Genomic DNA, 17,576 nt, shown 5'->3' with positions numbered 1-17,576 from the left:
CATCAATAAGTTAGAACATCAGCAGAAATTTGTTAAACCTAATATCACTAAGGGACAACGGACAGCCTTAAAAAATCTCAAGGAAGATCCCTCATTGGTAATAAAGCAGGCCGACAAGGGCGGTGCTGTTGTCATTTGGCCAAGGGACAAATATTTAGCTGAAGGAGGTTCACATGTTAATAATCAGGAATGGTACCGCAAACTGAGGGAAGACCCTTTACAACAAATTCAATCCCTGATCGCTGATGTTGTTCAAAATGGCAAAGAAAGTGGTTTCTTGGGCCCTAAAGAAACTGATTTTTTAATTAAAAAATTCCCCAGAACTCCGGTGGCATATTTTTTGCCTAAAATACATAAAAACCTGTCCGATCCCCCCGGACGATCGATCGTTTCGGGGTGCGATTCGTGCCTTGAGCCTTTGTCCAAATTTGTGGATTTCTTTTTGAAGCCGTTTGTGACTAAAGTTAAGGCTTATCTACGGGACACCACGGATTTTCTGCTAAAAGTAGAGGGCACTTTGTTTGATGACACATCACAACTAATGGTGACAATGGATGTGACGTCCCTCTATACTCAAATTCCGCAGGAAGAAGCGTTAGAGGTGATCGAACTTTACCTTGACTCCAGAGAGAGACCTCATAAAGTCCCCACATCCTTCATACTAAGACTGGCTGAAATAACTCTTAAAAAGAATTATTTCCGCTTCAATGACGATTTTTTCATGCAGGTTAAGGGCACCGCGATGGGGTGCCCTTATGCTCCGGAGATGGCCGTACTTTATATGGCTGAATATGAAAAAAAGTTCATAGAGACAAATAACCCTTATTCACGAAACATACTGCATTGGTACCGTTACATCGACGACGTGTGGCTCCTGTGGCAGGGGAGCCACACCGACTTGAGTAACTTTCACCAATGGATAAATTCAAGACATCACGACATACAGTTCTCACTTGATTCAAGTAATGTCAAAATGACTTTTTGGGATGTAGAGATAAGTAATGTGGGAGGTACTCTGAAATCATCATTATTCAAGAAGACAACGGATAAAAATACCATCCTTCACTATGGCAGTTCGCATCCGAGAAATTTGAGGGCGAACCTGCCATATGGGCAACTCCTCCAGATTCGGAGAAATTGCTCAGAAGTTGAACAGTTTGGGCAACATGGCCAAACCTTCTGTGATGAATTGGGGCAACGGGGTTACCCCAAGAAATTACTGAAACATTCCTTTAAGAGGGCGCGTTATACACCTAGAGAATGTCTCTTTGAGACAAAAAATAAACGTGAACTTGAGAGTTTGGTTTGCGTCACTACATTTTGTGCAGAAACCCATAAAATAAGACAGATGGTTCTTAAACACTGGCATTTGCTAGATGATATAGGAATACCATTCCCTCGTCCAATATTCGCTTTTAGAAAAAACCAGAATATTGGCCAGCAACTAGTGCGCGCAGACATCAGAACATCAAAACCGAGAAGCGACCTATTATCTCAATGGGGTCTCAAACCAATTGAGGGTCACCACAGATGTGGGAATTGTGTCGCGTGTGATACAACCATTGAAGGGAAAATTTTCCGCCACACTACCACAATGTGGACGCACTCGAATTTCACTAACTGCAGAACCAAAAATGTTGTTTATGCCATCATCTGTCCTTGTCCTAAAATTTATATAGGCAAGACAAATCAACAAGCCAATACACGCATGACGCAACATAGGTCACGCATTAAGAAAAAGTGCTCACAGCGCCCCTTGTTCAACATTTCATTGATCACAGTCATGGGGAAAATGAGTTCAAGTGGACTGTGCTGTTTAATCTGACTTCACCTACTGTGGGTGCAAATAATGATCAAATGCTACTAAAGAAAGAAGCATATTTGATACTTAAATTCAATAGCACCCAAACGGGGCTCAACTCTCTGTCAGAGATTTCTCGCCTGTAATAGCCTTTGCATGCCTGAGGAACTACAGAGACCACAATGCCGAGCGGCGGGCTTGCTATGATGTAGGAACCTCACGTGGTTTTCCACCAATGAGTTCGTATTTCCTGGTCCATCAGTTGGAAAGCAAGGTGGGTGTAAGCATGTCCTTAAACTATGGCAAAGAAAACACGGCGTTTTTGCGCAAAATAATTTTAGATAATTCTTTTAGAAACTAGCGCGATTGAAGCACGCCCTGTGGCACGCCGCGGAGGCAACGCCAGCCTGTTCCCCAGCCTGTTCCCCGCACGACAGCCAAGGATCCTCGGGACCGGTTCATCAACCTTCCTTTGCTCCATACTTAGAGCTTTCAGGTATGCGCGATTTAAAGTAATTCTAATCCCGCAAATATTCGGTAAACTAGTGTTAAGTACAGCCTTTGTCTGTTGCTTTTCAGGCGGCAGCGTCACTGATTTGTCAGAGGGGGATTTACAGTGCGAAATGAAATAGTAGCGTCCCCGTGCTCTACAGCTTAAAGGTATGACTCGTGTGCTTTACAGTAGTGGAACCATGCTATTGGTGTGTCTCTGAATGGCCTGGTAACCGATTCCCATTCACATATTCTTTCAACAGAATTTCTGCCTAATCAAAAGCCCTATCTCATTTGAATAATTGGACCGCGGGACCGCGTTATCCACACGAAAAGGTAAAACCCTGTGACTTTCTGTCCTGAGGGGGTACTCAATTTTTTAAAGAATGGTGGTTAAAGCAAGCTTCCTTTCTTTTTGTAGAATACCACATTGACAGAGCCCTGAAGAGAATCTGAGATTGCATCCAGATTCGAAACGTGTCGGCAAAACGGCAAATAGGCAATTTTTGATGTAGTAAAGCTTTGAGTTATTTCTCAAACTTAACTGATTGAAGAGTTTCAATTTAAATTTCTGTTGCCTGTTTCTGTTCTTTGACCCTGGTGGGCCATTCTAATGATTTGAATCTTCGCAAAGATTAATTATTTGTGATGGTCGAATTATTGTTTTCTCTTGTTAGAGAAGCTTGTATATAATTGTGGATTCATTTGTATGTATGTTATTCTGTGATTATTGTATGATATTTCGTATGTATGATAGTTGTAAATATTGTAAATGTTTGTCACTAGTGTTTTTTCTTACCCATGAAATGTTTTTCAAAATGATTAAAAATTGACAGAAAGGGTTTAAATAAAATAACCCATACAAACAAAAGGTTTTTCCCTTGTTTGTATTCTCATACATTACGAGGTAAAATCACCTTGAGGGCCAGCATTGCTTCTGTTTTTCAGTATTATAAGGTCCAGCTGACCCTCTGTCCCAGGACCAAACTCCCCTTTGTTACTATCTAAGAAGGTGGGCATTAGCTGGTTCTTTGCACTTAATAACCAATGTACATGCACCCAAAACTCAAAAATCCCATTAGGACTTGAAGTTTGCGAACTGTGTTTGAAGGTTTTACCATTGCACGTTTTTCTAGCAGGTCAGGCATCAACCATTTCCCCTTTGTGGATAATTTGTAGCCCAAAAAGATGACATTTAGATATGCTATTTTCAGTTTTTGAAAGTTATGTCTTGCTTAGCATAAGTGTTGATTATTTAATCTACCGTTCAAAGATGTTTCTGTATGTCTCCATTTGTGTGCTATATAGATCATCGACATATGATGAATCATCTTGTAAGAGCACCATAGTTCCGGATTCAAATGTACATCAACTAATTGCGTGGCATGTGTGTGCGCAACGTATGTGCACAGATCAATTTCAGGGGTGCAACAGGATGTCCTTTGGACACCGCTGCACCCTTGAAATTGCATTCTCAATTTACGATTCGCTGATTGCGATTCGCAAATTGAGAATGTCTTCCCATTCATTCCTATGGGCCTCTAGGCCCATAGGAATGAATGGGGAGGTATTCCTTAATTGCGAGTCGCAATTAAGGAATTTTAAGAAATCACTATTTTTTGAGCGAGTTCTTCTTGCATAACATTTTGCTATTCCTTATTAGCGATTCCTTATTTTTTTGCTAATAAGGAATCGCAAAATGGATGCTTGATGCATCTGGGGTTGGTCTCTATTTTTATGTATTTTTTTTACACCACAACGAAAAATATCCACCAAAGGCCTCCAGAGAAATAGATTTTACAAAGTACAGTAAATACGCACAATTTACTCAAGTGCGAAAAAGCATTGGCAAATGTAACAATTTTGACTCTTAAAAACTTTTTGAGCAAAAACTTTAACTATTTGTATTGCAGTCAGTTAGAGTTAATTTGGAAAGCCAGCTCTGGCAGGGGGACCAGCCAGGTCCTCGGAAACAATTACCTTGGTGTAAGAAGCAGTCTTCAGTAAGTTCCAGGCACACCTTTATCCCTTTCCCTGTAGGTTCCTGTGGAAATGGCCCTGATTCAAGTGATACAGGATGCTGAAGATCCTTAAGGGTGCTGTAGATGCGATGCAGTCAATGGCGTCTTCCTGCAGCTATCACTCGGTCAATGGAGGGAGTGAGGTAGTCTTCACCACGGGGTCGACTTCCCTCGAAGTCCAGTCACCACTGTGCTACCAGTCGCCCGGTATACCGGTCACAGCAAGGCTTTCTATGGTGATAACTCGTCTTCTGGGCGATGAAGCTGCACTTTGACAACTCTCCCAGTCCAGCGGCCGCAGGTGCAGCTTTGAGTGTTGGGTCGTGGTCTCTGGTGCTGCACAGTAGAGGTTGGCAGCAGTGTGAAGATTCTGGGCTACCAACCTGCCCCAGCAGGCTTTTTCAACTGTTGTGGCCCTGTGCTGTGAACAGAAGGTCAGCCAACTGACCTTTGGCATCACTCGCTTCGGCTGGCTTGGCAATTCGGACTGAACAGTTCCCATGAGGAACAGGGTCAAGACTTGGGGCCCGATGTAGGTGGCAAATACCGGTCGGAAACGGCCGAATTCAGCCGTTTCCGACCGGTATTTGGCATCTTGAGATGGAGGGGGCCAGATTTGACAGATTCTGTAAATTTACCGAATCGGTAAATTTACAGAATCTGTAAAATACCGAATCGGTATTTTTACCGATTCTGTACCTTCCAGATGTAGGTGGGACTCTTCAGAGTCCCTAAGGCCTTACAGAATCGGTATTTTACCACCCAATCCAATTGGGTGGCAAAATACCGATTCCAGGTGTGCATGCACATGTGTGCATGCACACCTAGCCATGTGACAGACAGACATGCCCTTAGGGCATGTCTGTGTGCCACATGGCAAACATGCCCGTCTTTGGGGTGCTAGAGGGTGTCAAAGTGACACCCCCTGAACCCTTGCTAAAATCGGTATTTACCGATTCTGTAATTACAGAATCGGTATTGCCCATTGAAGCCCATAGGAATCAATGGGCAATACCGATTCGGTATTTACAGAATCGGTAAATACCGAATCTTAAAGATTCGGTATTTACAGATTCTGTAATACCTACATCTCCCCCCTTTATATTTACCGACTCTTAAATACCGAATCGGTAAAATTCGGTATTTAAGAGTCGGTAAATATGAATTGGCCCCTATTTGCTTGTGGCTGGGTCTGAACTGGGACGGCGAAGTGAGCTAAAGAATGATGATGGAGTCAACCCAGATCTAATAGTGAATGGGGTGAGTGTCTGAAAAGTTTCAGCGCTCCGTCATTGTCTCCTTGTGTTTGCTGTGCAAATGTAATGGCCATTTCAATTGAAGACGTGTTGTCTGGAATGGTTGGGTGCTACCACACCATGCATACTCCACTTTACCCCACTGCCCTGTACTCTGCACCAGTCCACACCCCACCACTGCACTCTACTTGACTCCACTACACGCCTCCACACTGCATCACTGCATTCTACTCTGCACCATTAACTCTACGCCACATCACTTAATGCCTCTCTACTCTGCATCACTACACCAATGCACTCTACCTCACTGATCTACTGCACCTCTGCACTCTTCACCACCCCACTCTATCCTATACCACACCACTCTGCCACTCTACTCTGCAAGCCTGCACTTTATGCCACTGCACTACATGCCAACGCACTCTGTTCCACTCAACTCTGCCAGTGCACTCTGCCATCCACTCTACACAACTCTAATCTACTCTTCACCACTGCACTCTACACCATTGCACTCTATGCATCGGTACTCTACCCTGCACCACTCCCCCTACCGTGCACCATTCCACTCTGCGCCACTTCACTCTACTCTGACACAATCTACTCTGTGCAACTCCACTCTATGCCATAGCAATCTACGCTCCACCACTCCACTTTGCTCTACTCTGTACCACTCTACTCTAAGCCACTGCTCTGTACTATAACCACTGCACCCTGTGCCAATGAACTCTACACCACTTTACTCAAAAACAATACACTCTACACCACTGCACTGTATGCTAATCTTCTCTGCACCACTGCACTCTGAGCTACTATACTCTACTCTGCAATGTTCTTCCCCATAACGTTCTATATGATTGTACTCTACGTCACTGCACTCTAGGCTCCTCTGTTCTACTCTATGCCACTGCTCTCTACATCACTCTACTCTGTACCACTGGACTCCTTGCCATGCAGTTTACTCTGTACCAATCTACTTTACGCCACCTATACTCTACTCTGCACCGCTCCACTCCACGCCACTGCCCTCTGTGCCTATCCACTCTAAGCCACTCTAATCTACTCTGCACCAATGCACTCTACGACACTCTATTCTATGCTGCTGCACTCTACACTGCTTCACTTTACTCTGAAACAATCTACTCTACGCCACTGCACTCGGCTTTCTGCACAACTGCACTCAAAATTCACTCTGCGCCATTGTACTGTACGCCACTCTACTATGTAACGCTCTAAACGACTGCATTCTATGGCATTGCACACTGTGCCACTGTACTACACATTACTGCACTCTAGGTCACTGAATTCTAAGCCTCTCTATTCTACTCTACAACACTATACTCTATGCCACTGCACTTAACACTTCTGTTCTCTACCAGTCTGCTCTATGCCAAAGCACTTTAATTTATTCACCACTGTACTATTCGCCACTGCACTCTACACCATTCCAGTCAAGGCCACCCTACTCTATGCCAGTGAACTCTACGCCACTACTCTAAGCCACTCCACTCCACTCTACTCTGCACCACTCCACTCTATGCAATATCACTTTACTTTGAAACAATCTACTCTACGCCACTGCGCTCTACGCCACTCTATTATAAAACCACTGCCATCTACCCAACATACTCTACACCATTTTACTCAAAACCAATGCACTCTATGCCAACTACTCTGCATCACTGCACTCTACACAACTGTACTCTCCTCTGAAACACTCTACGCCACTGCATTCTATGCCACTGCACACTGCACCACTCTACATCATTGCGCTCAACGTCACTGCACTCTACACCACTCTATTATACTCTGCACCACCGTACTGTATGCCACTACTCTCTACAGCCCTCTGCTCTGCAGCACTCTACACCACAGCAGTCTACACCAATGCTCTCTACACCACTGCCCTCTAAGACACTCTACTGTGCAAGACTGCACTCTCCGCCACTGAACCCTCCGCTATTGAACCCTCCGCTACTCTGCACCACTGCACTCAGTGCCACTGCAATATACTCTGCACCCCTCATCTCTTCATCAATGCCCTCTACGCCACTCTGATCTATTCTGCACTACTGCACTCCATGCCATTGCACTCTACGCCTCTCTACTCTACACCTCTGCACTCTATCCGGCATCACTCCACTTTACCCTGCACCACTTCACTCTACTCTGAAACAATCTACTCTATGCCACTGCACTCTACGCCACTCTACTCCAATGCACTCTACACCACTTTAACGAAAACCAATGCACGCTACGCCACTGCACTCTATGCCAATGTACTCTATACCTTTGTACTTTACTTCACTTCACTTTAGGTCACTTTATTCCACTCTACAACAAGGCACTCTATGACGCTCTATTCCATTAAATTCTACTCCACTCTTGGGCTCACTCTCTACTCCGCTCTATGCCACCACTCAACAGCACTCTACTCCGCTCTATGTAACTCTACATCCCTAGTCCACTCTATGGCACTCCATGCAACTCTATTCCACTTTACTCCATTCTATCCTATGATACACTACTCCACTGTACGACACTCCAGTACGACACTTCACGCCACTTCACTCTGACACTCTGCGCCATTCCACTCTACTACACTACTTCATTCTATGCCATTCCACTCTACGACAATGTACTCCGCTCTACGCCACTCTACTTTACAGCACTCTACTCCACAGCACTCTACTCCACACTACGCAATACCCTCCAGGCCTCTCTGCTCTACACCACTCAACAACACTGTGCCACTCCACTCTGCAACACTGTGCTCCAGTCTGGCACTCTACTCCAGTCTACACCATTCAACTCTACGACAATCTTCTCACTATACACTTGTTCACTCTGTGATACTCTAATCACTCTACAACACTCTATGCCACTCCACTCATGACACTCCACACTACTCAACATAAAACTCTGGGGGGGGAAAAACTGTACTCTACATCACTTCATGACTCTCTATGCCACTCAGTAACACCCCACTCTACTCCATGACACTCTACTCTAGGACACTCTAACCACGCTCCTTTACGCTTTAACTTTTACACATGCTGAACACCTGCCAAGCTGCTGTACAGCATGGCTAACACATATTGGCAAAGCCAAACGCTCTTGCATAGGTGCTACCAATTGGCTTTGCCAATGCTTGACATCTTTTTGGTGTCTGCTGTACTGTCAGCAGGCGTCCATCCTAAAAACTTTTTGGAGTTCTCTTTAGGATGTCCACCTGCGAGTGTACATGTGCATGCCTCTGTGGTGGGCACCAAGTAGTGGGTTTGTATCATTTCAACAAAATCCATTCAAAGATGGCTGCCACAGATGCATGTGCATTTTCCTCGGCCATATTTAAATGGATTTTTTAAAATATTACAAATGCATTCAAAGATGGCTGCCATAGATAAATGTGAAACCAACTCGGCCATCTTTGAATGCATTTGAAATATTTGAATAAATACTTTTCCAGGCTGCTTCCAATCTACAGTTATTAAAGTAGCCTGGCCAACTGTATTGTGGAACTGTTTTGTTTTATACACCATCAGATGCTTCGAGATCATCAAGTCAAATACTTTCTTTGCATCCAAAAACGATATGGCCACTGTTCTTGCTCTCTTTCTGCCTGCTCCACTGCCTCTAAATGTAGGTGTCATGTTAAAAGGTGTCCAGGTATAATATGGTCGAACTAGCCTGTGAATCACATTAAGTGAGCAATACATGTTTGAAAGAGATTTTGCCATGCGATTGTTTCACAGTTCTTACCTTGGAGCTTGGATTTAGACATACGACCAATAGAGTCACTTTCCCTATTGGCTTGTTCAAATGGGACTTCCTTTCACTAGACCACTCAAAATCTCTGTTTGTCCAAAACAAGGGTTATATTTCTTAATAGGTCAGTTTGAAGGGCTGCTATGAAAGCCCACTTGAATGCTTGTTGAAATGGTTACGGTCTTTTGAAACTAAATTGCTTTCCTGGCATTGCAATGGATCTTTCATTTAAGACCAACATAAGACCAAAATCTTTGAAAGCTGAATATTTCCCGGTGGGGGAGGGGAGGAGCTTAGAGGGGGCGGGGCAAATATAATACACTATGTCCAAGCAGTTGTTATCATTCTTTTGGAAATACAAAGACTGGAAGGCACATCTAAACCGTGCTGGAGGCCAACCTGGATATGTGACAATTATACAAGTATGGTAAAGAGTCGGCTCCAATACAAAGCGAATATCTATTTACCTTGCATAACTGGACATCAATGTATTCCAGGCACAGGTTAAACAACAATGGTGCCAGTACAGCCAGTAGAACTAACTATTTTAGAGGACGTTTTCTTTTAGTTTGACAGCCACTCAATTTTTCTTGTACATTGTTTGGATAGGAGCTTATAAATCAGATTGAAGTTCTTCAGTTTGTTTCACAATATCTGCCCGACACCCTCTTCAGAACTGGTGTCTAATTCATGAAGACATAGTACAGTAGTGAGTTCTTCCCCATAGCTGCTCTGGTTAACATCGTGTGATGTGAAATTAAGCTTTCTAAAGCATGTGTGTGGTACTGGTAGCACATTTTGTTCAGTAACCCAATGTGACAGGTGTGATAGATATCTTAAAAAATATTTTGCTGCGGGGCTGAACTTTAATACTAACCTTCAGCTGCAAGGGTCATTTCAATAAGGCAACCCTGCAGACTTTTTCCAAACCTGTAAGCCAACACTTTGCATATCTTTAAGGAAGCTTTAGTTTAGCTATTCGCTCCTGACATAAGAGATATTTTCATAACATTTGTCAGTTCTTCTAAATTCTTCCTTATTAGCCATTTGTAGAGAGACCGTATTCCTCCCACCAAAACGTCAAACCTTAAGGCCTTGGTAAAAATAAATGTACCACTCATAGATCCTGATTATGTGCCATATAATCTAAATCTGAATTTGTATGTATCACACCTTTCAAAACCAAAAGACAGACGTTCTTCAAATTGTTTAACTTCAAAGTATCCAATATTAAAATCCATCTAGAATAAATAATTTATATTTGTTTTCTTATCATTTTAGTTCCTGTTCTAGTTTCCTAGTTCTCTGCTCATCTAGTTTTGAAATTTGTTGTGAAAGAAAAGATCAGATTTTCCAGCACACTTCTCTGTTTACTATGTGCTGCATTAACAGAAGGATTTGTTGTTTAACTTCACACTGCACCTTGGTTGGCATGACTGTAGAATCAACATTCTTAGGTGGAAATAATTGGACTTGCAGCCAGGAACTCAACATCTTGTATTTTGCTATGGCAATTATAAAATCAGTCGGAGCATCTGGAGATTCTAATACAAGCTTATTAAATATAAACTCTGAATGGATCTTATGAGATGTCATGCCTGCATCTTGCTGCAATAGTACATCGTTATGATTTAAAAAATTGGGAGGCGCCAGAGAGTAACCTTGTGGACATTGTGTGTCAATGAGGCATAGGCAATAATAGTAGCTTCATCCTATTTATTATTAACATAGGTCTGTAGTCCACTTGGTTGCAATTCTTGCATTGAGTCCTTCCCAGTTACAATAATACCAGCAGTACTGCCTTAAAGGTTCAGCTATAGCCTCTACCAGTCGGTGATGCAGTGCTAGACCCAGCAGCAGTCAAAGATTTTACTTTCAGAGCCAAGGTCAAATATAGAAGGAAGAAAAAGCGGTCGATCTGACATCTACGAGCTCCATTAAGGACTTCGGTGCATGCCACTGGACATCAATGTAGAGAATAATGTTAAATCCTGTGACAAAAAAGGGTAGGCGTCATAAAATCTGGTAGTCATAGAATCAGTCTTTTCCTTTGCCTTCATCAGTAACCCCGTGTATGTGGTGCATTCGGACTCCTTTGCAATGCAGGTGTCTGAACTCTATCGGTATTAATAGTAACAGAAACAGGTTTTGTAGGAATTAAAAGTAACTATTGACAATTTTCCAAGGTGGGGCAGTCAGTGGTTTATGGGCTGTGCCTGATTCAATCAGCAATGTTATGTCTGCAGTTACTGGAGCTGCTTTCTTAGACCCGCTTGATAGAGACACTCTTGTCTAGGAGATATGTGTGAATCTGGCAGTGCCCATTGCTGACAGTTAAACAGTCTAGCAGCAGCGCCAATTAACTAGGCACTGGGGAGTAGGGAGCTGGAAGCCCTAGAACTGCTCACTTCCTCTCTTCACTTTCCCTTCTGCACCAAAGTAGCACAATCGGAATACAATGGTGGGTTTACAATCTATCTATGATGGGAAGAGGCAGGAAACAATGTGATCGAGCTCATCAGTGCCAGAACTGATTTAACTATGGGCCAGGAAGTAAGGAGCTCTAAGCACAGAGGTAGGTCTCTTTGCTTCTCTGCTTCTGCTGTGATAAGTAAGAAATGGTGATCTCACAGTCCAGCAATGAGGCAGGAATCTTTGCAGCCATTAACTACACTCTTCAGTCCGAGACGAGCTGAAAATGTATGCAGCTGGTCAACATGGAGGGGCGGTGGACTGTTGTGAGTGAGCCACTGTGCATAGAAAATTACAAATTCCTGCGACATAATGACTCAAACGTCACACACAAAACGGAGATCTATACATATTTTCAACCAGCACTCAACTTTGCAGTGCACACAATGGTAGGATGCCAAAAGGAAAGCTAAATTGGCTTCATTAAACTCACCAATGTGGAAAAGTCTCTGACACAATTGATAAAATCCACCAGATGAAGGAAGATATGATTTAAATCACACCAGTAGAGGAGTAGGTTGAAGGCGTACCACTGACTGTTTACAATGAAAGAGACCACTTTGGAAACTTCTGTGGAAAATCTCATTTGGATAGAGAGGAAGAGCTAGGAAACAATCCAAACTAATTTTGGAATGTGCTGTAAACCCAAGAATACTCAGTGGAGAATCTTGAAAATGTCTGTAGTCTGTGGTATGACTACTCCTGAATAAGGAGACCTGAAGTCTACCTCGTAGACAAAATGTGCTTCTTTGCTGATGGGTGGGGCCCCTTCCCTCTCCTCTTTGCTCTGTTTCATCAGACATCAAGATTTTCTTAAGAAACCAAAGTGGGGTCCTGAGGGAGTAAACAAAATGGATGTACAGTCAAAGTGACACTGAAAAATCCAAATGATTGACAACAAGCCTTAAAAGGCAGAATATATGGGGAGTGAACAGACACTTGTTTTCCTCAACTTCGGCTATGAAACACAACAGAAAAAAGTGGGCTGGCCATTAGGATGAAGGTAGTAGAGTTAGGAATTCCAAGGCACTTAATGAATCTAGGACATTTAAAGTTTTTCGAGGTGAAAAGTAGCCATTTAAGCATGAGTAGACATACAGATGCCTTCTTAGACCACTTTGTGTAAAACAGGACAAGAAAGCGCTTTGGGGGCATGCTTTAATACTGGGTGTGAATTTGATGTGTCAGAAAATATTCAGTGGTGTAGACATTTAAATATTTCATTATTCTTAAGTTCGGGTTATGATTCTGAGGCTCTCATTTAGGTTTAGTTAAGTGTAATGTTTGACTAAACCATAATTTGTTTCTTCTGAGATAGTTTGTGTATGCCCCTTGCTTGGTGTTGCGGAGTACTGGGGCAGTTGACATAGATCAGCATATTCCCCATGCCCCACCCATACCAACCAGTCACCTACTTTTGGTTTTAGCCATTCAATTGGGAGGAAGCTCAGCGATCTTTTCAGATTTGCAGCAGTCCAGCCACCACAGTACTACTTAGACTGTGAGACTAGATTACCCGCCCTATTTAGGTTGGCGCTTCTGCTAGTTTTGTCTAACTGCGAGGAACCACCAGCGTGGCATTGGGCAAGGGACCGCCTGCCAGGTTACCGTAGGACAGACTGGTCGAAATTGTGCATTTTCACCTAAGTCAGCAGAAACCCTTTCAGTGGCAAATCTACCCTGACGCAACAAAGTCTAGGTTGGGCTGGCCTCTTTTTGGTAGTTGGAGGAGGAGCCTCCACCACTCCAGTACCTCTAGCTGGAATGCAAACTGCAAAAATAGTATGCGTTTACTTAATTGAGGGTTAGGCGCAAAGCTGTTGAAGGGGCATCTTTGGCAGTTCATATTTTTCGGGGAATAAAGACTTTAAATTTGCATCATTTTTTTCAACTCTGAACTTTTTGAAAATGGTGGGAAATGGTGGAACAAGTCTCTTCTTGCAAGTGCTCTGACAGTCTGCACGTACACACGAGAGGGGAAAAATCTGAGAACTAAGTGAATGATGTTCTTGTGTGCCACATAAAGATGCGTGTATGAATGAATGAATGAAGGGAGTCTTTTAACGCGCAACTTAGCCCAAGGCGCCTAGGCAGATCAAATAATGTATACACACCAGTGAGGACTCTTTACAAATACACTTCGGAAAAGAGCCAGGTTTTCAATGCTTTGCGAAACAAGGCGAATGAAGGTTGCCCTCGGAGTTCAGGGGAGAGGGAGTTCCATAGCCTGGGTGTATTGCTTACAAACTGATGTTTGATGCAGAGTAACCGAGATCTGACTTGTAGGTCTACTATATCCCATGTGTAGACCTATATGTACTACGTCCATTCTTAGACAAGTAAACAGGGAAGCCATAATGAGTACATGGACTGGACACTCGTCATTATGAGTTTCTCAGTTCCTAGATGCCTTCACTGTACACCAAGATGTTTGGTACCAAACAGCTCGTCTTAATAAACCTGCACTGATGCCAGTGTTGGATTTATGAACCTGAGAACTAAGTGCCTACTGGAAAGGGTTGGCGCAAACCCCTGCCTGCCACTTGATGTCTCGACAAGGCTCGACAGTCAAGGTGAACTGTCTCGACCTGCTGCTGTTTGGCCTCTAAGAACCCCAGAGGACTGCCAGCCTTTGCAAACTGCCCAGGATCTCCCACGGAGTAGAGGAGCTACTTTCCTGCAGACTGCAGGCACTGAAAGCCCAAAGTCCAGTCCACCGACTTGCTGCTCCCCAGCCCGACCGGCGTAGCAACCGACCAGGAAGAGGTACTCAGGTTCTGGAAGGTCAGATCTGTGTCCCCCTTGAGTGTGGAGGCACCAGGACCGACCAGAGCCGTGCAGTACCAATCCCTAGGGTACCGGACACTCTGCAACCAGGGACTCCAACTGTACCAGAGCCCAGCAGCAGGCGAGAGTCATCACAACCCCTGAGACCCGCTTCAAGAGTAGCCCAGCAGTCCTGAATTTGCCCCCACCAGCTGGTGCCGCTGACCGCGAGGAGCTCCTTTACGCACCAGGGCTGGCCATCGTACCTGCTCTGCACCCCGCCAGCCTAGCCTGGGTCAAGACAAACCGGCTGTGCTCCCTTGTCTCTAAGTTCGTTGCGACCATAGCCCCCATTTGGGAGCTCTCAGACTTGCTTGCAAGTCCCCTTGTGGAGCCTGTTTTTAGAGGGCCGGCCTTCTGCGACCAGCTACCAACTCCACCTGCGCTCTGCTCCTGGCAGAATTTAGGCCTCACCCTTCGACCTGTTGGTAGGACATTGAACCTTGGCTTCCTGCTACCCTAAACCCAGAATGTGAATGCCTACAACTGTCTGTTCAGTGCGCTTTACCTACCTGCTTTTTCTTGCCATAGAACTGTATGGTGTATACTTGCGCACAACGGTAAACTGTTTGCTTAATTTTGAGAATTCATAAGAAATACAGTACTTACATCTGAATGTATACCCTGGTTCGAAAATATATATAAAACAAATTGTTATTTTTCTAATTTGGTCTTGTATTTATTCTTTGAGTGTGTGTCTCATTATTGTCTCTGAGTTCAACAAATACTTAGCACTACCCTCTGATAAGCCTACGTTCTCGCCCACACTACCACAAATAGAGCGTTAGTATTATCTACTTTTGCCTCTGTCAGCCAATTGGAGTCTCACTGGACTCCTCGCACCGTGTATTTCTTTTAAGTGCACTATATAGAGAGCCAGCTTCCTACATCAGTTAGTTCGAATGTTACCCACTGGAATCTTGTTGCAGCCAGTGGTGCTGAAAGTAGGTGTATGGGAAATGCCTCGGCACCCCCAGAAAACTTGCAAGAGTGTAGAAAAACAATGAACAATAAAAGGACCTTCAAATGTTTGAATTTGATGTATCTTCAAAGACGCTCGGTCAAGTATCCCACAGCCTTCAGTGAGGTGTCATTATTGTTGAGAACCCCCACTCTAAAAACTGTGCCAGCACCACTGGTTCCAGAGTCAGATGATATGCCATTTAAATATATGATAGGTAATTGAGATTAATGTTAATAAAGTGATTGTTGAATCCCTTTTACATAATTGTATCTAGAGTATTGCTAATGAGATCTGTATGACAATTGTGTTTATGCGTAAGCAACATATTTTGGAGTATGTGAATTTATAAATCCATAATGTATTCCAAATGCTGTATCGTGCTATCTCCCATACAGGGGTCAACATGGCCGATCGGAAGAGGAAGGCTAAGTTCACTGGACGAGAGCTGGAAGTGCTGGTAGATGCAATCATACCAAATGAGTCCCAGCTCTTTGGTATACAGTCACACCGAACACCGATATCTGTGAAAAATAAAATATGGAGCAGAATACTAGCACAAGTCAATTCGGTTGCAGCAGTGAGAAGGAATAAAGAAGACTGCAAGAAGAAATGGTATGATTTAAAAAGAAGAATAAAGGACAAAATTACACAGGCCACAGACCATAGCAGAGGCGCATGTGGTATTTCACCCCAAGGACTGGAATTCAGTTCTATCCAAGAAAAGGTCTTGGCCACAATGGAAGTGGGTGCTAATGAAGGCACCGATGGAGTAGACACCACGGCTGACGCCAGAGGTGAGTTATGTACATGTGTCTTCCCATTCTGTAGTGTTGCCTATGATAGACATACAATGGAAGCATGTTTTTTGACATACATACACTTCTTCATTTTTCAGACGAACAACAATCGGATGCTGATTTTTTGGAAGAGGACGATACTGAGGAACAAAGCGCAGTGCCAAACGTGGCAGAGACGGACACAAATGTCTTTGATGAAGTTCCTTTGGCGTGCCCTACTGCACCAAGAAATGAACTTTATCCTCCCTTAGACACCGAGGCACAGTTGCTCACAATGACTCAAAGACAGTGTGATTTGATGGAGTCTTTAAACCACAGAATCAGTAGACATAGCGCCATGACACGGAGAAGTAACGCTGCATTATGTTTCGAAGTCCGGCGTCTTTCAAATGCTGTAGGGGCCATGGCAGCTGCAGTGGAAAAACACTCCGTGAAAACAGATACCCTGCATAATACTTTACTTGAGGCCTGCAGAAGTAATGCCCAAGCTATTGGTGGAATCATTGAAATAATAAAGTCCAAAAATCAGTGTGAACTAGAAGAGGTTGCTGACTATGTGCCTTCTTCTAGCGGAGTTGCATTGAATGTGCCTCCATTCTCCATTTCTCAGCCACGCCAAGGCCATAGCCAACAACCACAACTCAATGAGGCTTTCAGTGAAAACAGAAAAAAATATTCTAGTAATTCCTAAGGTGGTTGGCAGGATTCTGTCATTTGACAGGGCTTCTTAATTTTTTTTATTTTTTTTTTAATAATGTATTGCATGCACACATTTAAAAGCAGAAAGGTAACATATGTATATCTTTGAAACCTTGCTTTGCCAACAAAATGATATCTTATTGTTTTCTATCCTTCAAACAGTGATGTAGCAGTGGTAAGAAACAAAGAACATTTGTATTCATAGCAACATGTAGATAAACAAATTGTTCCACAAAATCACAATGGACTTCTCTTCTTTTATTACTGAGCAAAACCTCTTTTTGCACTTCCTGTGTCGTCATTTTCACCCTCAATCCCTATATTTTGTACAATAACTCGAGGTTTTGGTATATTTCATAGGATAGCCACATTACGGAACATGCAATGCATGACCAGGATACGGCTAACTTTTTGTGGTTTGTACATCATAGCCACAGTATGGAACATATAATACATGACCATAGCATGACAACCTTTTCCTGA

At 43.4% G+C, this 17,576-nt stretch overlaps 1 protein-coding gene across 3 annotated transcripts in view; it reads left to right on the top strand.

The window, feature by feature from the left end:
- LOC144781659 (uncharacterized) overlaps window positions 1-17,330 on the top strand; it is a 76,055-nt gene extending 58,725 nt beyond the window's left edge. For all 3 annotated transcript variants that reach the window (XM_078660625.1, XM_078660626.1, XM_078660627.1), the window contains 2 exons: window positions 15,993-16,391; window positions 16,493-17,330. In XM_078660625.1, the coding sequence (XP_078516751.1) occupies window positions 15,993-16,391; window positions 16,493-17,085 (992 nt within the window). In that variant the 3' untranslated portion in view covers window positions 17,086-17,330. The remainder of the gene's footprint in view (window positions 1-15,992; window positions 16,392-16,492) is intronic.
- Window positions 17,331-17,576: the final 246 nt, after the last annotated feature.

The sequence above is a fragment of the Lissotriton helveticus genome, chromosome 9 (assembly GCF_964261635.1).
Source record: "Lissotriton helveticus chromosome 9, aLisHel1.1, whole genome shotgun sequence".
Classification (NCBI taxonomy): domain Eukaryota; kingdom Metazoa; phylum Chordata; class Amphibia; order Caudata; family Salamandridae; genus Lissotriton; species Lissotriton helveticus.
This window is presented reverse-complemented; position numbering and strand designations above follow the sequence as displayed.